Source organism: Centropristis striata, chromosome 10 (assembly GCF_030273125.1).
Source record: "Centropristis striata isolate RG_2023a ecotype Rhode Island chromosome 10, C.striata_1.0, whole genome shotgun sequence".
Taxonomy (NCBI): Eukaryota; Metazoa; Chordata; class Actinopteri; order Perciformes; family Serranidae; genus Centropristis; species Centropristis striata.
Window position 1 is genome coordinate 10,001,372 of NC_081526.1, and position 24,618 is coordinate 10,025,989.

At 38.5% G+C, this 24,618-nt stretch overlaps 1 protein-coding gene across 1 annotated transcript; it reads right to left on the reverse strand.

Annotated features, from left to right (window-relative positions):
- Window positions 1-4,046: 4,046 nt before the first annotated feature.
- atf2 (activating transcription factor 2) lies at window positions 4,047-24,003 on the reverse strand. Its single transcript, XM_059342923.1, has 12 exons — window positions 23,972-24,003; window positions 23,323-23,395; window positions 21,708-21,804; window positions 21,505-21,623; window positions 21,280-21,405; window positions 20,697-20,875; window positions 19,673-19,787; window positions 17,656-17,748; window positions 14,471-14,761; window positions 13,344-13,550; window positions 10,074-10,179; window positions 4,047-7,377 (listed from the first exon to the last, which is right to left on the reverse strand). Exons 2-12 carry the CDS (start codon window positions 23,368-23,370, stop codon window positions 7,175-7,177), a joined length of 1,584 nt encoding a protein of 527 aa, XP_059198906.1. The 5' UTR covers window positions 23,371-23,395; window positions 23,972-24,003; the 3' UTR covers window positions 4,047-7,174.
- Window positions 24,004-24,618: the final 615 nt, after the last annotated feature.

A 24,618-nucleotide genomic window follows, 5' to 3' on the forward strand; every position in this document is an offset into this window, starting at 1 on the left:
CTCTTCCTGCTGCCAGAAATCGGTGGTAGCTCTAAAGATGCATTCATTAAGGAAAACCTCATCAAATTAACATTAAAATCATTACAGAATGAATAATGAATAAGGCAGAGCTGTTTGCCAGGGGGGAATTTAATTAATCAAACAATCAAAATTAATAGTCTGCATGTGGAGGTGAAAAAGAATAGGAAATATCACTGAGATGGTCCACTTTCTCTCTCCCCTTTGATTTAACTTCAAAGATGCAGAGTCGTACTCAAGCATCTTTCGGTTCCACATTTGTATATGCAGCATCGAGCCAAAAGTGTTGTTCTCCGTGAATGCTGTGACCTACATAGTAACATTTACAATTCCCCCCTCTGTGATCAGTGGCTAATCAAGGCTGCCCCACTTTAACACTGTAAGGGAGCGTCAGTGTGCTGCCAGACACAATTCAGTCTCTTCAAAACATTAAAAACACAAAACTGAATGAGAGAAAATACATAATTTTCAAAATTATTATGGACATTTTCAAAGAAAAAAAAATATAATCTCAAATTTAAATTATACAATTTGAAATAGTCAAAAACTGAATGTGTTTGAATAAATCTGCATTTTGAGAAGCTTGTTTGTTTACGTCTATGTCTTTGTGAGTTCTCCTAACAGCCATCTGAATACTGTTTTCATGAAAAGCAGACATACATTAAGTCAGTCACTTCTACTTGAGGCATTTGTTTGGATGTAATGCCACCTGCTGGACACTCAAGGCTGGTGCTGGTGGATTTAGCAGCACCAGTGGTGTGTTATGCAGATCATCCTCTGCACAGATTTCAGGTTTGCTCAATTATGTGAGCAAATATCACACAATCAAGGTAATAAAGTATTCATATTATATTAATGCTGGCGGTGCAAACATCTGTTCAGATCATATTTGAGCTGCGTGTTATTTGCCATAGACAAAACACCTGGAGGGTTTATTTTTCTGACTAAAAGAGCGTTTTTTTTCTGGTAGCTTACTCCTCTAAATACCATCCCTATACTACGAAATGTTACACGGAAAAACACGTTTCCATTTATTGACAAAGGTACTATGCCACTAAAATGAAAGAAGTGAAGAGTACAGGGTTAGATCTTTCACTCTGCACTGTCATTACTGTCAAAGAGAGATTTGAATTAGCTCCCTCTGTAAACAAGTTTGACTAATACATATTGGACTGTAACCTGAGAACTGTGCATGTTAAGTCAACACGTCGATTAAAAAACAGCAGGGCATTCTCGTGATATCTGCTGTTAACCCTTAATAGGACACTCTAATATAAAATACTTGCAAATTCCAAATTTCAACCCTAGAGAATATTGGAGGATATTACATACTGCCATAATGTGGACTGTGGAATGTGTAAAAAAACACCTGGGGGAGGGGGGTAGTATTTTGAGAAGTTTACTAGATTAAAGTGGCAAATCTACGAGGAAAATTTTTTTGCAGATTTATGAGATTTAAAGTGGTGAATCTGCGAGGAAAAAAGTTGCTTTTCCCCCCACTTGTGACTTTTTTCGCGCAGATTTGCCAGTTTAAATCTCTTAAATCTGCGACTTTTCTTGTAGATTTGCCACTTTAGTCTAGTAAATTTGCAAATATTACCTCCCCCCTTGTATTTTTATTTTTATTCATACTTGGCCCTAATAATCTGTCATAGTCAAGTTCTCCTCGTACAAGTCATTGAAGAATAACTCTAACTTTGTAGACTGTTTCTTGCAGATTTCCCCCCTTAAATTTCTCATTTTTACATTGGAGGTCAAGGTCAATACAGTTAATAATATATTATTATCATACTGATTGGTCAGATGTCATGGTGTCGCCGAAGTAACCTGATCTTTGCTGATTAGCTGGAAGAAATCCACGTGGTTCTATGACCTCACAGAGAGACATGAGGACCCTATTTTGATATCCACTGAAGTTACCAAATACGGTTCTCCGCCCAATTAAGGGTTCATAAAGATGTCATGTCATATAAGAGGTGGTGCCTGCCTTTCAAAATTAATTCAGACAGTAATGATGTGCGTTAGGTGACTCTATGGAAGATACAGACTATCTGTTAGCTAAGGCCACATACAAGTTAGCACACCGGTTACATTAACGTTAAGCTGCATGTTGCTAATGCTAACGGTCAATTAGCGATTCAACACTTACCCTCTAGTGACACCAGGTAACTTCAGCCGGTAGAGTTCAAAGCTGAAGATTAACACGAATTCAGATTTCGTCCATTTCTATCCCTCCATGCTTTTGTAGGTTCAGGGACTCTCCAGACTAAGTTGGGGTAAAGTTAATCAGGTACCTGTCGATGTCTGGATACTGCAAGCAATTTCCGGTGTTACGGATGAAATCGTGACCATTTTATTTGGCGACTTTTCTGTGGTTACCATAACGACCGCTGTGGAAAACCGCGCTTTCCCTTTTACTTAAAAAAAAAAAAAAAAAAAAGACTTAATAGCTCAATTACATAAAACATCTTTACGGAAACGGGATTTTATTTATTTTTTAGACTTTTTAATGAAAACCAAACTAAAGAGGGAAGCTACAAATGGTCTTCCTGTTTTCAACAGCTGTCGTAACTATGGCAACCACTGACAAATTAGCCTGAAAGTTGCAAGTTAGCAGGGTCACTTGTTAATCCATAACACCGACTGTGAAAATCAACCCAGGGGCATTATAAGGGTCATTAATGTTTAATCTAACAATATTAAATATACATTGATTTTAAGTGCGCATATATATATATATCCCACCCCCCAAACTTTATTGTATCAACAATTGTGTATATAGAATAAGTCTACAACTACAAGCACGCCAAGGGACTTAAGGATGTAAAACAAGAAATATAATAACAAGTTATTAAATTGACAAATAGATTAAGTGTACTATCGATATGTATAATTAGCTCTGTAAAGTTTGGCTTTTTGTTTAAAAATCGGGATTCATGGATATACAATTTAATCAAAAAGGCATCATTTATTTTACTCATACTGCATGCCAAAATTGTGAGTCAATTGGCATCCAGAGCTCTGTTGGCAACAATGATAATAATTGACAATGTTAATTTTATCAAAGCCAAGATCACCCTGTGTTGCACTAAGTTACAGTGACGGTCCACACATTGTCAGGCAAGAGGCTTTTACCAACAAAGCATTACATGAAATGACTGTTTATTGCTGCAGTTACAAAGTGACAGCATGTCCATAAAGCAAGTTCACTGATATAAACCAGACTTATTTTTAGTTGATTTAGTTCCAAGCAAATTCAATACAGTTCCAACATATGATGGGGACTATGTTGGATTTGGATTATGTAGTAAACTCTCTCCTTATGGAACAGGCCTCAGGGCTGCTTCAACTCAGCTGCAGTCTGTGTAGTGTGCCGAAAGACAAATAGCAGATGTGTAGCGTGCCATTTAACAACAAGACTTTTCAAAGTGCAGCATAGAGAGGCCTGCAGGCAATATACATATTAAGACACACACATATACATGTTTGTTTTTTTTTAAGAATCAAATAAGAAGTTGCAATTTTTGCATTGTGGTATTTTACTTCTTCAGTTTACTTCAGTAAAAGATCTGAGTATTCTACCACACACATTTCCAAGCCAACTATGTGACTGCTGCTGTGGTATAAAATTTGTTGTTGGAGAATTATTACAAAAAGTCCCGCACTCTCTCTTGACTTGGCTTGGACTGATATATCATCAAAAATATGTTCAACTCTCGCTATTCCACAAGGTGGCACAATACACCACAAGAAATGTTTTTGTGCAGCAGCAACAGCTTGACAACATGACTACATGAGCAGCTCAGTTTAAATCATTTTACAGTGGTTTTGTATCAGAGCTACAGTAAGGCACTGTAAATATTTTAACAGTTGATAAAGTATGTGAGGAGGACTGCGACTGTCTGCTATTGACACTATCATCTTATTGTCGGAAACTTAATATACAGCCATTTATTTGTTATTAGATGATTAACATAGTTTATTTCCTTCTGGAGAATTAAATAGAAGCAAATCTGGATTTTAAAGAGATATTAAAAGGTTTATTACAACAACTTATCAATTCATTTTTTTATACAGAACTTTCACAAGTTACAAGTACACTTTCAACACAGTATCACACTCCTTTTTTTTGCAGTTAAGCCAAGGTAAAAACAAATAACCAAAGCTTTTATTAACTTAGAGCCACAACTCAAGTTGAAACAACTTGTTTAATGATATTTATCTGACTGAGACATTATCAAATAAACAGTTAAATTCTCGCAGAGAATTATTATCTCATGCAGATAGCACATAACAGTTAAATAAAAATTTAAAAAAATTATACCTTAAGAAAACAAATGTGTTCTTGTAAAACTACACAGTAGTAAGCCAGTACAGACTAAGAGAAAAGGCAAATTGACTTCATGGTGTGATTTTCTTCCTACTATTATTTCAATGATGAAATGCTCACAATTCTTACAGGCGGTATTAGTGTAACTCTAATATACAGGATGTGATTCCTGGTCACATCTGAATGCTTTAATTTTACATGACAGGGTATCACGTCAGAGTCTATCCTAATGATTGAAACATTGTTAAGATCGACTGCTAACATGTGATCAACAGGGCTCATCTACTGAAACCAGACTAATCTATAAAAAACAAAACAAAGTACATAACACCTAGAAAGATCACATACGATGTATCAGTGATGTTATTTACAATATTTTCTATAAACTTCAGAGAATTGTAATCATGAAAACAACTTAATGTCCTTAAGTATTCTGCATTAAAGCCATAAACAGTCATTTATAAAGCAAAGACAGAATACAAAGCGAGATATTTCCTTACTGAGAAACTATGTTCGTCTGAGAGAACAGCTATTAACTCAAGCTAATCTGCATTAAAAATGTACGGAAGTAATTCATACAAAAACATTAATGGCACTGAATGAAGTCAACATCACCAAGATTGAGTAATGGAAAAGGTACTGCAATCCTACAATCACTGCTTCAGGAACAATCAGACTACAGATGGAATGTTAATGAAATAACACACGTTTCTAACCACATTTCCCACCTCTTTAAGACTATTTTTACAAGCAGAGGTGAGCTCAAACATTCAAACTGCAAGATGCAACTACTGCTGATCTCACTCACAGAAAAAATTGTCAAATTTTTAAATCTGATTCAGCCATTTACATTTGTGTAGTGTGACAGTATTCAAATCTACTTCTAAAAAGCTGCCAGTACTTAACATGTGGACAGTCCAACTCTAAAAAGGTAAACACGTCATCTCTCAAAATGTGCAAAATGGAAAAAGCAAATTATTAACAAAAAGTGACTTCTCTTTATGCAACTTCCAACAAGTCCTCCAACCCATACAGCCACATAGGTTGTTTGTTATTGCATCGTTTCCTTATTTAGCGCTGCTACTGGTGGCAAGAGATCAACACGTCCTCATACTTAAACATAACAGTTTTAAACATGAGGTTAATTTGGTATGTTTCAGAAAAGATCTCGGTTTGGGTTAAAATCAGTAATCTTGTTAGGTCACTTAAATAGGACTTAATGAGCTAAGCAACAGTTATTGTGTCCATATATTGCACAATATCACCATTTGTGTTTACATGCTTGTTTGTTCACATAGGAATACCACTAACATTTCAGCCAACAGGTTATAAAAAAAGGCAGGGATTTCCCAACATTTAGAGACTTGGGCACAGCACCTTAGCTAAAAAGAAGAAAAAAGTATGCTGCACAATTTATCATACACTTAAAAGTTAATTACTCTTTCAAAGGGTGTACTTGATTTATAATGCCAATTATATCATCATTATATCAGTTCTATTAAGTTGCCTTAAAATTACAATAAAATACCTACGAAGAACATGATGTACTTATGTATTAAAACGTAGGTGCATTAGTTACAGAGTTACATTTGTTAGGAATTTACGTTATGTTATAATAAGTCAGTTGACTTTTGGTTTCACACGGGACACAAACAGTTGCATCCTCTGTGACAGTCGTTTGTTTCACCCATTCATCAAACCCAATCTCCTTCTTTGACGTAATCTCATAATGCATGCATGTGGCTGAGTTGGTAGAGCGTTCACCCACAGATTGGAATGTTGGTGGTTGGATCCCTGACCATTGCAGCCTACATGTTGAAGTATTCTTAAGCAAGATACTGAACCCGATGCTGCATTCACCGGTGTGTGAATGAATTCCCAGTGGTGGCAGGTGGCACCCGTGTGCCCTGTAAGCCTCGGCCACCAGTATGAATGTGTGTGTGAATGAGCGTAGTGTAAAGCACTTTGGATAAAAGCGCTATATAAGTGCACTCCATTTACCATTTTGTACATTACTCTAGGAAATAACGGTCGCTGTTTTAAACACATTTGTAAAGTTGTGATATAGAGCTACCAAAGTTTAGGCAACAAAACTACTTGTTTAAGGTCGGGATAAAATTACAACTTATGTACAGAAGCGCTGGACACAGTTATGTTGGTGACATTGAATTAAGAGACGTGGAATAGCTACATAATTTAGTGCATTACTTTCAAAGGAGTAACTACGTACAGTTCATGAGTACAGCCTGCGCTCTTCATACCACGACACCTGACTTCCTCCTTCACTCCCGTCATAATTATTCTGGCCACTAGAGGTCTCCACCTAAGAATAAATTGAAATATGGGGCGTACTAAGCTGCTTGTACAAGCGACCTATGGGGTTGTTTTTGGGGGGAGGACAGTCTCGTAGCTTCATCATAAAGATAGTAAAGTCAGTTATGATAATTACAAATGAACTACAACACACTTTGGTAAGGTCTCTAATAATTTGTGATCAAACTTTCAGGCTGATCGTTTTTTAAATAAAAAAATATATAAGAGTAATAAATAAATTGCACAAATACAAAAACATTTTAGAATTACTTGTTTTACATGTTACACTTAAAGTGCCTGTTCTTTTGTCTTCCTCAATTCCAGAGAAAACATTTTGCATTTTCAAAAAGCATTGCTAACGGAGGACAAAATGGACCAAACATAAACATAGCAATCAAGAATAAATTAAAAACAGCATGGTCCAAACTGAAGCTGAGAGAGAATCCCTTTCCTCCGTTTGTCAGAGAGATTGAAGAGGCTCCAGTGTTGACGCTCGCGTACACTTTGGGACGATCAACTCCCTGAAGGCTGAGACTGGGTCTCCTCTGTGCTCTGGTTTGATGTGGTGGTGGCGGCGCTGGACGGGGCGGAGACGGCCGGGGTCGTGGAGGAGGAGCTGACCCCGTTGGAGGTGCTGACGGAGCTGTGCTGGATGGCCTCGTTCTGGGGGCTGCTGGGGACGGACATCTCCTCGCAGCTCTCGTCTTTGTCGGAGACTGTGATTGAAAAAAATGAGATATTAGAAGAAGTTTGTACCGTTTAGATTTCCTCACATTTCTGTTGGCCTGCATCGTTTACCTGAAACAATCCAGAAGGCTTAGGAAAGCTTTATCATGTAGACCTAATCAGATGTAAAACAGCTATTTGCATGTGGTGTATGCAAACTGTTTCATTAATCCCCATAATGCTACTTCTGCACTCCTTCCTTTAATTAAAGCTCCAATGTCAATTTAAACCCACATCATAAGGGTACATTACATTCTGGGGCATGTGGCAGTGTTTCCCATCCCTAACTGCATTCTCATTTGTTTTTTGTTACCTTGCCAACTACTGCAGCGACAGATGATTACAGCACCTGATTTTAATGATGCTCACACTGGAGAGTAGGGAAGACTTGGAGTCGAAATGCCACCAGCTGTTAGGCAGTTGCATTGAATTAATTGGATCCTGATGGAAAAAAAAAGACTCTACTCTCATGCTCTGTTTCGTAAAGGAATAAGGAGCACAGCGATAATTAATATTGTTAATGATATGAAGTCACTTGTTATGGCACTTTGTAATTAATGACTGGGTTTCATATTTGAGAACGTAAAATACGGATTCCATAGCAAGAAGGAGCAATTAAAGTGCAATACAAATGTCTTCGCATTAGAGGCTTCGTCTGCCTTCTTGACTGGACTTTGACCGCGTGATTTAGTGCAAGTGAATGTCAAAGCGCTATAAACTCTCTTGCTGTTTTACTATGCAGAAGGTCAGCCTCAGAATAAATCAGCTTGGTGGTTTTGTTCCATGTTCAAGTGAGCATTATTACTCCTAACGACATTAAGGGGTGGCTGTCTGATTTATCATAATACCCAGAAATTCTGGTTCCCTGGGCGGCCAGAGCTTCTTTCTGCTCTCTTGGTTTCTGAAGTGGGGTTCGCTGTAAGCAGATGGACAGCTCTGTGTGCCAAGTGAAAGCATGTCCTGGCTTGTTTGTGGGGCAGTCTGGGTAATTTCCTCCCACCTGCCATGGCTACGCCTGGGCAGGACGATGAAGGGTATTACCAGGTCTAGGGGGGCAGTGTAGCCTTACGGGAAATGTAACACTCAGAAAAAGGGAGGCTTGATGAGGCCTTTACATGAGCGAGAGCCACGGATCAGTCAGAATCAAATAATGTGCTTCACTAATTAGCAAGATCGATTATTTCAGTGATTCTCAACAAGGGGCACTCGCGCCTCAGGGTGTACTTATGCCATTGCCAGGGGGTAAGTGGACTGATGGTGGAGTAGCTCTAATTTTCTTATAGTTTGAAAAAAAAAAATGAAATGACTGTTCTTCAATCAGCTGTAACACCTGTAAATTACATGTCAAGTGGACCATTTTTCTACTAGAAGTAGCAGAAGTGGATACAGCTTAAACATATAGCTAGAAGAAATGGATAAAAAGTTGAAACAGTTAGCTGAAACTATTGGATAAATGGGGAAAAAGATGAAACTAATGAATAAATAGGTCTGTGGAGGTACATCAGACAAAGACGGTAAGAACCGCGGGATTATTTCATCCTGCCATTCTAACAGACATTTATTTTCATCTTCACATTAGTTGGCTTTCCTTCTTGGCTTGTTTAAAATGTACCCCACCTGTCATCATGAGCCAAACTGATGAACTGGGGTATTTGGATGAGGTTATATCTCCCCAAACAGGGTGAAAAGTGCTCCAAATGTCATCCTTCACAAAAGGTCTAGAAAGACAGGACAGACGTCCTCGGCAAACACATGAGAAAGATGACCCAATTCATCTGCGGATCTTTCTAAAAACAATCCAGACGACACCAAATGAGACCTGGCTCTGACAGCCCACTCTAGCCTGGAAACCATCAGTCCCATAATGCACATGACGTGTGTCAGTGGGACGGTTAGCAATAAGGGATGCATAATGAACAGCCTAGCTTGGTGGACACCCCGCAATGAGAATGCTCTGCAGTCTTGTCAAGCTTGCTGCTTTAATGGACTCATTTCAGAGGCAATCATTGTCAATACAAGTCAGCGGAGGCGTTTAGAGCACAGTGGAGAAGTGGCTTGGAGCACCACTTGTTCTCGTTGCATACCGGCTCATCTGTGAGGGAAGGTGAGTTATGACCGGAAAATCAGAATGACAGAGCCCCGGGCTTGGGAAACGAAGAAATATTGGTGATATGATTCTAAATGAGACCATGTGATGAACAAGAACTGGCATGGAGACGACAGTGTGCAGGCTGACAACAGGAAATTTAAGGCTGCAGACGGCAGAATCTTCTCATATATTCAAATATTCATGATCGTTGTATGGTGTAGGCTTTACAGAAACAGAGATCATACTTATCCTGTTCTTGACAACACAAGCATTTGGGTTCTTCGTGCATTTAGTTACATCTGACAAATGTTTATTTAGGTGTCAAACGAGGAGGAAACAATTGGTGTGCTGTGGTTGCCACCTGTGGCCTCTTGAAAAGACTCACACAACGCCGGCAGCGAGTATTTGTCTAAAACCGCACTGCCCATAAATATCTTAACTTTTGCAAAGTTTTTTTTGAAAAAAAGGGATCTAATATGTCAATAGCTCTTTCAGTTTGGCCATAAGTAAGACATGTCCTTCTCGTGGTTAGCTGGAGCTCATTTTCGAAGCGTTTCACTGGAAGCCTCGGGCTGAGAATAATGGAGCATTACTCACTGTGATAGCCAGATTTCTTCTGCATGGCGGTTACAGGGCAATCTTTATGAGCCAGAAGAAGCTGCTTCAGCTGAGCCACTTCGTTTCTCAGCAGGGTGACTTCATTCTTTGAGAGAGAGGAGACACACAACAGTACTCAATAAAATGGTCACTCTGGAGCGTACAGTATATCAGATCACAACTTGAAGACAAACAGACGACAAGTGCCGATAGTTCATATCTGTAGAAATTATCTTCCAAAACCAGATTTCAGTTAAATGAAATATTATATGAGAGGCTTTTCATTTAATTATAAAGTTGAGAGTTAAAACAGTCTCATAACAATGTATCATCCACCAGTATTTCCTTTTTCTTTTTACATAAACGCAAAACATGTGTAACATAAACCTTTGTGATGAGGATAATTTATATTAGTTTTCTCAATAATTTCTAATAAAGATATGTACTGAGCGGTACATTTACTTGTTGGTGCTCTCTGATGGACAAACTGTGAAATGGGGCTGTAAATCACAACGCAACATAATATATCAATACTTAGGACAATATGATATTTGCTGACATCACAAAATTTGCCATGATACCATTTTGATTTGATTAAATTCAGTGGCCAACGATCAGTATGAGACAATATCATATTTAATAATAACACACAGCTCAGTAACATTTATATCAACTCACAAAAGGCTACCCAAAAATAAAAAGAATACATATAAAGTGGTATTTCAATATAAAAGCGTATCTTAAAGGTGATATTCATCAATATTTTCACTTTGTATCGATGATATTGGATGCTGATCACTGAATGGACACATCTATACAGATCAATGTATTGGTACACCACTACTATACTAAAGATGACACTGTTTCTACATTATCTCAAACATTTCTTTAACTTTCATTATTGTTCTTGTTATTTTTGGCCCACATTTGATATGTTGGTACTAATATATTGGCCAAAAAGGAAGTATCTGCTAAATCCTTACTAAAAAAAAAGCTAAATCTTTGTCAAATGACAGCCAATGGGTTCTGAGTTTTGGCCAATGTGGTCCACTTCTTTTGAGCTCCACCTGGATTGTTTACCTGCATGCAACCAAAGCCAGCTCAAACCTGATTAGTCAATACAATGCACTACAAGCAAAGTGGAACAATTTGGATATCAAAGTCTTATGCCCAAAGTCTTATTGCCTGAAAATTCTGCATTAATAGGCAGATATGTTCCAATATAATTTCAGTACTGTCTGCAAACATGAAAATATCTGCAGAAAACTCTGGTCTGAACCCAAAACATGCATATATACAGTAAAGGCTCAATACAGTATCTGTAGCTTGCACGCTGCTTTAAACCCTCTCTACATGAAGCGAGCTGTACCTCGTCCTGAATATGGATGATTTCAATGGCAGTTATTAATGGGATCACAGGGTTAAATTCTCAAGACCTCCTTTGTACAGTAAGGCTACACGACCTCTACATATCTGCAGATTAACTCCACAAGAGATACTAAACACAGGGAAAGCTAACACCGTAATGAATGAATTCAGGATAAAGTATGATACACTTCTTCATTTATGTTTTTCCTGCACAATAATTATGGGCCTTCGCTGGCTACCGACCGGCACATTTGTCAGAGGTGAGCTGTTCAGATTGTCAGCGCAACTTTGTAGATGCTGCAGAGATTTACACTCTCGTGTCGTTACAGCTCCCAGGGGAAGCTGAGGATTTCTGCATGTCGTAAAAGAGGGCCACATTACGCTGAAGGTGACTTTAACTGGATTTAGAGCGGCCAGGGGCTCACAGAACACCCAATGGCAGATTTAAGCTCCTTCTCTACTCCTTTAAAGGACTATGGGCGGCTTAATCTATTAGTCTAAAAGCAGCCAATTTATTTGATTCCATCTGTTTAGTCTTGCTGGTGTTGGCAGGGCTGAGCTATTGTGAGACAGATTTAAACACAGCTGGAAGGAGCGTATGTATCACATGTAGCCAAAGCCATATTCACTACGCTTCCACCATGACTGCTGCCATTTACAGCCAACATAAACACAATCTCTTTAAATGCTCCCTCCACTCTGCTATGGGAAAGCTTGCAAGATTTGAAGAAGGTTTGAAGAGAAAAGTCAGAAATGTTAACACAGATTTGAGTGTAAAAGTGGTTGATTAATCAATGCATTCACCAAATTTACCCAGAAGATCAGGTAAAAGCCACAACAGTAAAACGTCCATTGGCACTCCTCCTACTGTAACGTCAAACTGCATCTCATACCTGAGATGTTGAACTGGATTAAACTGGAATTTTTTAACTTGTTTCTAACTTTGTGAATTAATCGAAATTGTGCAAATGGGCCTTGGGTGATGCTGGGAGCCCTGTGAGCTGCCTGGTCTGACACCTCATTAAAAAGCCAGTTAAGGATGATGTTAAAATAATTGTGCATCATTAGAGGCAGTTTTACTGATCAGCTGGGCCATGTCAGCATGGGGTTTTTTACAAAAACTGCACCGCTGATTAATGCCTTCATATAAAGTGCCCTTTTATTCTCTGCCACATGTTGTTGCCTTCTTTGTAGTTAACAACGATGCTCTGCTCATAACCCCGTCCACTCACCTTTCCTTCTGTTCATCTGCCTATATCCAAATACAATCTCGATAAGCACACACATGACAAGTGGTGATAACTTGTTTTTGAACCAGATATTAACGACATGAACCTATTTCTTCATTGCCCCTCCTTCAGCTTCCACATCTTATTCTGCTTTCATAGAAAAACAAGACAGTGAGCAAATAAACACCACATCTCATTTAATTGTCTGGAACACCGATGTGCCGCACCCTCGGCTCACACTTATCAACAGAGACAGCAGATACATGAACTGTTTCGAACTTGTCAGCATCAGATCCTAATTGCTTCCTGCAAAATGAAGGTTCAAAAAGACACCTTTCCCTCGGAGATTTTTGAGGCCATTCAGTAAACTGCTGAGACAGAAGCGAAGACACGCTTGTGCGCGGCTGACATCTGGAAGATACATCTTTATTGACAGGGACATATCGATGTAAAGGGCTCACACACTGCTGCTGTCACACGGCAGCTCTTCTTAATCGGCTTTAATGACTTCATCACCACAGAAGGGAAAAGTCTGTGTACACACGCTTACACTAACAACACGCGCTGATAATCAGACACACACATGCATACAAACACACAAAGTGATGCACACAAGCAGAAAAAACAAAGAGAGATGAAGAAACTGTTGTTACATGTAAAAGGTAAAGAGCACCTGTAGTTGTCCGTTCATGGAGTTCAGGTCTTCAGCCTTCTTCTCCAGAGATTGGACCCACACTTTCCTCTTCTGCCTGCAGCGAGAGGCTGCAGCCCGGTTCCGCTCCAGGAACTTGCGCCGCTTCTCATCGGGGTTTTCACTTGTGGTTCTGCGCCGCCGACCCCCTGTGCTCGGGGGGTTTGGCGCAGGGGGCGCTGGGGAAGCCTGAACAATAATAATAATAATACAAAACAATAACTGGCAGAACAAAACCACCACATCTGCAATGTGGTGCCGACATCATTGTGCAGCACTGAATATTGCATACTGAGTAACTGAACTGGTGAGGTTACACTCATAAAATATTAAAGTTTCTGTCGCTAGTCACATTATGTTCAGTTTAGTTGCTTTTACATGGTGATCGGGAATCAAATCCTGTTTCAGGTCATTTAATCATGTTTAAACAAAATCCATTGAAGTTGTGTTTATGTTATGTGTAAAACTTTTTTTTTAAATGTTTTTCTTTTACATTTTGTTTTATATCTCTGTTTGACCACTCCTGAAAAATCCCTGTTTTTAATCGCATTTTCTGTGTATAATGTAATTTATATTTGTTTTTGTTGTATTTCTCTAGGATTGACTATGTTTACACTTTTATTGTGTTATTGTATTTTGTATTGTGAAGCATCTTGTAACTCTGGTTTTGAAAAGTGCTCTAGAAATAAAGGTTATTGTTTTTTATATAAGTATTCTTTATAAATTATTATAATTTATTAAAAAAGACATTATTCTCAGAGTTAGCTGAAAACTAACGGTGAGGAAGTTAACTAGCTTACTGATAGATCTATCGTGCCTTCAGGCTGGGTATAGTTTGAATATATTTAATTTCTACTTTTGATTTTTTTTAAACAACTATAACAACAGCAAAAACATCCCCTGAGCAACGTAATTATGTAAATGAAAAATACTTTTTTCAAAGTCAAGTTGATCAAACAAGCCGATGAACAAGAACTTTGCCTAAATAAATACGCTAAAACTGGGGAAAAAACATTTATTTAAAAACATATATTTATATTTAAACATATATATATATTTAAAAACATATATTTATAAACATACACAGACAAAGACGTGTGGATACTCACAGGTGTCTCTGTGGTGGAGGTGGCCGGCTGTTGAAGGGAATGGGAAGAAGGTTCCTCAGTCGTAGGCAGGTGAGGAGCCGGAGAAGGAGCCGGAGCTGGAGCAGGAGCCGGAACAGGAGCAGGAGCCGGAGCAGGAGCAGGGGCGAGGACCGCGATCGTGGCTGGAGTTGGGGCCGGGGTTGGAGCAGGAGAAGCTGGAGCAGGAGTGTGGGTGACTGCACTGCTCTGGACTTCACCACCGTTTCCATTGGTTACCTGAGGAAGCTGCTGGCTTAACGTGGCTTTCAGTTTCTGAGAAGAGAGTCAGCACAGAGGAAACGTTTATGAAAAGTTCATGCAAAGAGATGATTGGTACATGTGGAAATATAACTACGTTCACTCATGTAAACATCAACAGCTTATAAAAAAATGTAGGAAGTTGTGTAAAGTGGCACCTAAAGATAGCTAACAACGCCAGGCTTATTAAAGTAATAGCACTGAGAGAACAGACTGTAACATCTTGCTTCAATGATGTTACTGAGTTTACAGCAGGGAACAAGAAGAGAGGTATCAGTGATGGTTAATGGATTATGTGAAATATTCTCTTTTTACAAGTACTTTATTAAATGTCCCCCCAAAATTAAGGTTATAAAATAGAACAATTCTGAAAAAAGATCTAACTAAAAAAACTATGAAGAAATCCTGAAATAATAAAGAAACTTTTTTAAGTCCATTCCTGCCATTAAATGAAAAAGTCATGGTAATAAAAATAATGACTTTGTATTTCAACACATTGAAAAACTCATTTTAAAAAAATGTGTTGCAACACAGTCGTTATTTTTGCAATAATAACTTATTTTGAGAAAAAAATTCATTGTGAAGACTTAAAATATTTTTTTGTCACATTGGCCAAAATGGGCTTCCATACATACTTTGACTTATTTTAGCAGTTTAAGTAGAATTTAAATAATTTTGCAAAGACATAATGCAATGATGGAACTATCTGATGAAGCATGTAAAACACTTACTTAGCATATTTTAATATATATATTTTGATATAGTATTTTTACCAAGCTGATGAACATCTCTGGCACATAATGTGACCCAAACTATGAAAAAACATTGAACACTGACTAGGACCGCATATGCCAAACACAAACACAGCCCATTCACAGAAACTATTCCTCCACAGATCGCCGTCCATGATTCACAAGCCAATTCCTCTAGTATCAAACAATGAGCAAACAAGGTGAAAGTGAATGAGCCTTTCGAAGCAATAACAAAGTGAGAGGGAATACATTTACATGAGAAAACAGAGGACCACATTATTCTAACAACTACCTTTGCCAGACCAATCTATCTACCAAATTAGTTTATCGTGTAATACCCTTCCAGAAGCTCTTCTGGCAGAAACAAGATATTATTCTCTTGGAATGGCCCATAGAAAGAGGGAAAAGCCAGTCAGATTCATATTTCATCTCTGCCATGGAAACCTCATCAGTGTAATAACCCTCCATCTCATGGGTGTTATTCAACCATCTGCTACTATATTACTTATCTTTATTTTGCAACTAATTAACAGCATAATCTTCTAAATTCAGCAAGTTAATTATCATTATTGTGGTCTTTGCAGCATCATCAGTCCTTGTAAAGTGCCGTCTCTGCGCCCCCTGAGAGCCGGGTGGGGGCGGGGTGCAGGCAGGTTGAGCGGGGGTCTGTTTTCTTGACGCGGGCTCATTAGGTGTTTGCTGATGAGCTGAGTGCGGTGGGAGGCGCTGGGAGTGAGAGGAAGGGGGTGCAGGTCAGGCAGGATTCTGCTGAACAAAAGGTTCCATGCAGGGTGAGGCCGACTTAATGTGCCTCGCTGAGCGTGTGCCAGGATGCCCCCAGCTGGCTTTTGCTGGTAGCCCCCCTCCGGTTGGCCCCGGTGACGGCGTGCTGAGCACAACGCTGTCTCCGCGTTTGTCATCTCCGTACCCCATGATCCCCGACAACCCCCTTCCCTCCCCCTCTCTTCACTCCTTCCTCGCCAGTCAGGATCAATCCTTCCCTCCTCACTCACACACACACACACACACACACACACACACACACCACAGTTTATCTGTTAATTTCCACAGGCGGAGCATGCTGCGAACACTTACAGGTTCTGTGATCCGTGCTTCATCACATTGCCACTGATCTCCCTCTCAACACTTCATATCCTGCCCTTCAACTATCACTTTCTATACAGGAGTTACAAGACTGCTGACCGTCGTCTCCTCGGGGAGAAATATTTCGAATATTTCATTTTTTTCGGTACTTTTCATTATTTCATCAATTAATCTGATGATTATATTTTCACTTTAAGATACAGAAACATCCCGAACACAGCAAAATGAGAGAGAAAAGAGAAAATACGGGCAGAGGGCAGATTCTGTGCAGATACAGACACCACCACACATCTCAAGTGGGTTATAAGTGGTTATTGAGAGTGATTGTTATTGTAGTATATACATTATTTTTTCTTCCTGCAAAATCCTGCATAATATACCTTTAAAAAATTATTTTGTCTTAAAAAAAAATTCAAATATTTTTTTAAAATGCCATTATAATTTCACACAATCTCAGGTAACATCTTTAGAAAAGATATTCAGTTTACCATCATGTATTACAAAGAAGAGTAGCATCCTGAACCTTTCCAGGTTTTTATTTATTGTAATTGTGTATTTGCATTTTTATTTATGGAATTACATTTTTATGTTTTTAATCCTGTTTTGCAAAACATGATATCTTTGCATGAAAGGTGCTATACAAATACAGTTGTTGTTGTTATTATTATTATTAATGTTGTTGTTATAAGAGAAGCTAGAACAAAAAAATGTTGAGCATGTTGATTAAGAAATTACTAAAATAATTATTTGATAAATTTCATGTGGAATGATTAATCGTTACAGCACTATAAATTAGTACAAAAAGTTATCTTTAAAGATGTTTTAGTTGATAAATGGAAAGTCAATTGATAAAGAGAAAGAATTATAAAATGTCCAACACAGTTTTTGGAATACTTCAGACCCAGCCTGTCACTAGCGCCCTCGTCTGGTCAAAGACAGGTCGTTTATCATCAGGCTCCCTCATTACTTCTGTTGTTATTATGTCTCTCAGATGGGAAATAACAGACTCCACATGGAAATAATATTTGATGTAAAAGAAGATATAATTAATACCAGCTTTGCTTCTGATTGGGCGGTCTGTGGCTGTGGCGAGGGAGGTCCTGGGATCCCGGGGACGTTAGGCACTACGGTGACAGGTCTGACAAGCTGACGGCAGAGACACAGAGACAGATCAGCACAGAGAAAATTAGTCTTCGGCAGTAAAAAGGCAGGCGGCGCTCCCACACAACACAAACACACGCTTTCAGAGTTTCCTCATATCTCAGCCTCATTAGGTTGGATGGCCTGTTATTTTGTGGAGGCAGCGCCACATGGAGATGCAGTGTGCACGCTAATGAACCTCTGCCTGCCTGCGTGAGAGCATATGGGCAGGGAAGCTGAGGAGAGGATGGAGAGACACGAGTCGGAAGGCCAGAGCCAGGCCTCCTCACCAACCGCTGACAATGAGACAGAGGGAGGTGGGGGAGAGCAGGAGAAGGGGAGAAAGAGAGGAGGGGGGAGGAGATGATCGAGTGAAAGGGAGGCCCACTGGTGGCTCATGTTCTCCATCTACTTTTGCCCTCCTTTGCTTGTCAACGGCTTTCCCAATCCCTACAGACTGGGAAAATAGAGGTTTTTTCCCTGCTGTGCTGCTATCAGGAGATAATCATCTGCTGCTCAGCGTTCCACACAGACAATCAGGACTACAGTGAACAACAAGACAAGCTTCCACATGGGGAAGTTAAAAAAAAAAAACCCAACAAGACCTCCATGTACAACATGTTTCCGATACGAGACACTGTCATGGGTTGCAGTTATAATTGGTTTGGAAAACACATTAGTAGTATCATCTATCTGCTCTGCCAGAAATCAAGAGCGTTGATTCTAATTGAACAAGGACAAATAACAGTGAAGTATCCTGGACCGGAGCCTGCTGCGCCTCAGCCAAATCCTGCGTCTTTGCCACAGTGACACAGTTGTACTCTAAAGTCCATTATTTCACTCAGCTGCTACAGCTCGGAGTTCACTGCCAAATCTGGGGTGCCAAAGTTGTAAATAGGCCCTCTGTCCAAGTAGAGCAAAGAAAATTTTTGGTATTAATGTATCACCACAGGATTAAGTGTAGTGTGAATGTGACTTTTGGAAGGACTTTAGTTTTACTTATGTGAGCAATTGTATGTTTAAAATGTGAGACACAAACAGTGAACTTATACACAGGAACGCATCAAGTTATTCGACACAGTCCAGTGATTTTGTTATTCTACACACCAGACAAAATACAGCTATCTGAAATGACCCCGCTTGAGAAAACAAATACTTTGGTTCATTAGTTAGTTCATTCTTGCCCTTGAAACCAGCAGCCAACAACAAAGTCTAAGCTCCAGGTTCATTGAGTGATCTTTATGGAGCTTTGTGATAAGACAGAAAGTTCCAGAAGAGCTACTAAATGGACCCCGAGAGGAGATTGTTTTGTCAACAATTGTTTTTCTTACAGTCAAGAATGAACTCTGAAGCTCAACTTTTAAGCCAATATGAATGAAAAGAACACGAAAGTATCAAGTTTTTCTTGAAAACTGCTTTTTTTAAGCTATCTAAAAACAAAAAATATCAGTTTGAATGTACGTTATATTTATAATATTTTCACTGCCATACAGGGCCTTCAGACCGGCCTCTCCTATTGGGAACTGAAGCTGCTGTATGACAGCTTCAACGCTACCGGACTCCATTGACAAAAACAGTAATTTTACCTTGCAGAACACAGGAGTTACTGGTCTACCGCTGCTTCGATCGGTTACCGTAGTTTTTTTTGTATTATTGCCCTTTAACACCAAAGTCAAGGCAGTGGTAGAAGATCATGTGATATGGACAAAAGCTCTAGAGAAGCTACTTAATGGACCTTGAGGTGAGAGTGATTTGTCAACCAGCACTTGTTAGTGAGATCCTTGTTTGTGGAGTGAGGAAATGCCAATGCATGCAGTCTTAACGGTCACCAAATTATTTTTAAAAAAGTCTCATTTCAAAATTCTGCTTACTGCTTTAACTCAAACACAGAAACACAACTTTAACATGATATAACCAGCACCACACTCACAGGGATTGTAGTTGGAATATGTACACTTGAGCTTGTAATAGACGCAGGTATAGCAACTGGCATGGTCTGGCCGTTAGGCAGCTGTAAGAGCACAGGGAAGGTGCCAGACACCGGGCTGAAGAGGGAAGAGAAAAGAAATACCAGTGAGGAAACACACAAAACAGAATCTGTCATAAATCACAGACAGGAGTGGCAACTAACACACCTACATTATGTCATACTCAGGCAAACAACATATGGAAATAAAGTGAATACAAAACAAAATTCAACTCAAAAATACACCTGCTGCATCACAGGTTCAAGCAATATTTCCCACACTATGACGACACACATTTTGTCACCACATTAGACGCCATAAGTGACATCAGTGTTGCACAGTTATGGACTTCTGGTTTAGGAAAACACAGGGGGTTCCACCAAATCATCTGTGATTTGGTGGAACCTATATATTTAAACGTATTTATCATTGCTGCATTATTTCAGCAGGTTTGAAAGGAAAAAAACAACAACAAAAAGTTTCAGTGTGTACTAAATGGTACTTTACTAACAGAAGTATACAAAATGAGACAATGATGAAATTTACTAAATATTATCAATGTTATTTATACTATTACTTTAGAATAAAAAAAGGCTCAATAAATAATACAATCCTGTATAAGAGCCCAATAAAGTGATTATCACGTGGAAACCCCCCTTTAATTATTTAATTTTTTTATTCTACATTTTTTCCACCATTTGAACTGAAGCTATAAGTCCATATCTGAGCAATGCTGATGTTGTTCTTGAAGGCGGGACTTATGAGATCTACAGCCAAAAATAAAAATTCCTGCAGAGTGCAAATAAATAAAAAAAACAACACAAGCACGTCCTATGAAATATGAGCTCACCAAGACAAAACTGCACAAATAAATAAATAAATAAGACGACTAAATGACTAATTAAAATAAAGAATAAAGATGACTTACGAAATAAAGATGACTTAATAGAACTATGATTTAAAAAATGGACATTTTGGGTTACTTACACTATAGGCCTATTAGTGGATGGGACTTGGGTAATAACAGAGCTAGATGTTGGTGATGGTAGAGCTTGCTGTATTACAACACTAGCTTCTGAGGTTGCTAGAAGTACATTGGGAACTTGGAGGGATGCAGGATGGACTATAGTGGATGTTGGCAGTGAGGCTGGCTGCAAAGATAAATCCTGAAAACATCATACAAGACCTTAGCTGCAGGAAGTGTTTAATGCACACCAGATTGTACATTAGTTATTAAGATAAAACTAAGGCCAACTGTATTATTTTCAATATCAGGAATAGTAGAGTTCAACAAAGGAAAGATGTATGAGCTTAAGTGTTGGCCATGTTGTGCAGTACTGTTAGCAATTTTTCATGGAAGTTTTACCTTTGAAAGTTGAGACGAACTCTCATTTAAAAAAAGCAAATAATAAGATCACATATTAAATTAATACCATAGAATTTGTAATAGCTAATCAATATAAAAAAGACCAATAGCAGTAGCAGCAGAAGAACATCTGTTATTTACTCTTAGTTAAAACTTCTTAAACTATACATAATAAGCACACACAGACTAGTAAAAACTAATTACCTTGTCATCATTCGTAGTGGATTCAGGGTGTGGCAGAGGACTATCTCGATGTGCCTCCAGAGCTGTGGCTTCCTCTGTTTTGTTGCGTATGATGGGCGTTGCAAGTGGCGACAAATCCAATGGTAACTAGAGTGATATAAATATAAATCATCTCAGTGAAACTGATCAGTGAGACAGACAGAAGTTAAATGATGTGTGAACATTGCGTTTGACTATGAGAAAAACCTTTTTAATGTCATCTTCAGTCGCCTTTTTGAAGTCATGGTCGAATGGACTCGCAAGTTCATTGAAGAGCCCAACCTCCTCGCAGTTCTTCAAAAATCGTGTAGGTGTCGGTGTTTGGTCTGCAACAGAGGATAAAAAGACCCTTTAGTATGAAGACTGACTTAAAATATCAATCACTTCAAAATATCTTAACTTCAACACACCAGCGATGATGACACTGTCATTCCTCGCTGGGCCAAACTTCAGGGTCATCTCATGTTTGTGTTTGTGGACAGCCAAGTGATCCTCGTTTGTAAATCTCTGTGTAAGGTCACAATAGAAAACAGACAATAAAACAGGATGTGTATGAATCAGGTCTAGGAGCCCTGTTTATAGTGTTAGCACAGCCACTCAGCAACATTCAGTTTTCTATTAGATGCAGGCAGCTCATTTAAATGTCTTTACTGTCATTAAAGCAGAGATTGGAGGTCTTCTTGAAAAGGCAAAAAAATAAAAATAAAAGCCAGAATTTGAACACAGCCACTCAACGCCATTGAATCAGGCTTTAACCATCTGAAGGGAAGTGCACATGCATCTGCATTTGTAGAACAGCCAATAGGAACACCCTCTTCCTTAAATTACTTAAGCTTCTCTCAGATCACTTGAATTACAATGTGCTTAAAGGTTATATGGGATTTTTGCCCAGTTAAGCAAATATAGAACAGGTTACTCCAGCTTTAAAACAGATCATTAGTTCAAATGTTTCGAGTATTTTGTCCACATTTACATATTGATAAGGGTACACTTCATGCTAGAAAAACCTCTCTTAACAGTTAGTTTAGTTGCAGTTCCAGAGGTCATGTACTTTTTGGGGGGGATTTTAGGGAACTGAAGGCCAAAACTAATACATAAAGCTTAGAGAGTTTTTCGAAAGGAACTTAAAATATCTCTGATGGTTGAGGGGTTGGCTGCTTGGTCTATACCTCAATATATATATATATATATTTAAAAAATCATGGCAATTGACAAGTCCAAGTTAGGAGTAGCGATGCACAGTCCCAGTAAAATTTAAATTTGGGCATTTAAATGGTGCAAACCTTTTGAAAACAGCAACAGGATTAAAACTCTAGTATATAATGTTTAAATTATATAATAAACAGAATTGAATAGATCAGCCATATTGTCACTGATACAGGATCTAGCAATTTGAGACACTATTAGCCCAATATCAGTATCCATATCACACCCAGGAGCCCCACATTTTCTATGTCAGTATTATTTTGATAGATTGCGTACTTCAAAATTTGTTGAGGACTCTGCACCACTAAAGTATAAAATCCCCTGGGTCTGGCATTGTAACATAAAATTGTGATCCCGTCTTTTAAAAAGGGCCTGTGTTAAAATCTAGCTCTAACACCTTTATTTGAGTACATATTACGCTCACACAAGCTGACCTAGCCATAAGCCTGTCTATATACAGTCATGGAAAAAATTATTAGACCTCTTCTTCAAGGTCTTCAATTTCTTGTTAATTTTAAAGCCTGGTACAACTAGAGGTACTTTTGTTTGGACAAATATGATGATAACAACAAAAATAGCTCACAAGAGTTACATGATCAAGAAAACCATGGAAAATGGCTAGATATCAGCTCTAAAATTAAACTCTTATGAGCTATTTTTGTTGTTATTATCACATTTGTCCAAACAAATGTACTTCTAGCTATACCTGGTATTAAATGACAAAGAAACAGAAGAAAACAAGGGTGGTCTAATGGTCTAATCATTTTTCCATGACTGTACATGGTCATTTGAAATGCTTTGATAAGAGAGATAACTTACCTGTCCACACCCAGGAGCAGTACATTGAAAGGGTTTATCATCACTCATATTAAGGGTTTCCTGTGATGCCACCCTGAAATAAAACAGGAACAAGCACAAACAGGAGAAAAATATCAGCCCTACAGATGTGCATTAATGTAACGGGTAACTGTTTACACATGAGACTATGGACCATTCAAGGTGGAGAATAAACATTGTGTTTACAGTAAATATTAATGTGAGCAGATGTACTGAGCTGATATGAGATAATGAGTGAGTAAGAGTGGTTTTGAGTGGCAGTGGACAGGTGAGAGTCCAGAGGACAGCTGGATATTTGGACAAAGCGTGTCGATGATGGGCGGTTGCTTTGGTTGTTTACACCTCAGTGTCCTCATAAAACACGGTCCGTTTATTTTGGTCTACACAAGAAACAGAGGTGGACACTCTGAGCTGTCCTCCGCGGACACTTCTACCGCTTTATGTTGTAATATTATCCTAAAACACACAACAGAAAAACAATAACGGGTTCACAGAGTGCGGTTATCTGTCGCTTCCATGGTACAGCCCGAGTCCTGCGTTAACATACACCCGTCGCCATGTTTGGACCTAAATATCACAGTAAACAGAGGAGATGTCAACGTTTGTTTCGAGGTCGTTTGTTTCACGGTACCGGAGCAGCAGTCCCCCGCAGCGCCACAAACGAAGCCTTTAACAGCAGCAGCTTTGTACCCATACGCTTTCAGTTTAAGTGGTCACTTACCCCTCAGCCACAACCCTTGATTTCCAAAAACCCACGTCTGAGCCAAAGTATCGCGAGAACAGCGCGGGCTCTTCCGTGAACGTCACACGAGGATTGAGCATACAGCCAGAAGCATATATACATAAACACTTTACTTATAGATATTTGTGGCCAGAAGGAACTGGGGCCGGATTCACAAAAGTGTTTTTTTTTCTTTATTGAAAATTACAAAAATAAACATTTCATTTCGTTTTTCACAGTACATACCTTGCATAAGTGTAGAAATAATGCTAGGTGAACATCAATCAACAGTAAAACTTATAATAATAATAATAATAATAATAATAATAATAATAATAATAATAATAATAATAACAACATTAATATTGTAAATTCAGAGCAAACAATTAAAATAAATACAAAAATAAAATACATATAAAACAGTCTAACTGTTTTAAATGTTCATTTCAGTAGAACATTTTTTCAAGATATCATATAATTGTTGGGCCTTTGTTATTGTTAGAATTTTTAGAGATTCTAAGTACAATTTTAATTCATTCATGAAGACAATAAATTTG

What these genes read in the sequence shown, in the direction of transcription:
- atf2 (XM_059342923.1), bottom strand. Translation starts at nt 23,370, where the DNA reads ATGAGTGATGATAAACCCTTTCAATGTACTGCTCCTGGGTGTGGACAG. An exon ending in CTGAAGATGACATTAAAAAG is followed by an intron (nt 21,406 to 21,504) that starts GTTTTTCTCATA and finishes ATATCACTCTAG; the next exon opens with TTACCATTGGATTTGTCGCC. An exon ending in ATATTCCAACTACAATCCCT is followed by an intron (nt 17,749 to 19,672) that starts GTGAGTGTGGTG and finishes CTCTGCCGTCAG; the next exon opens with CTTGTCAGACCTGTCACCGT.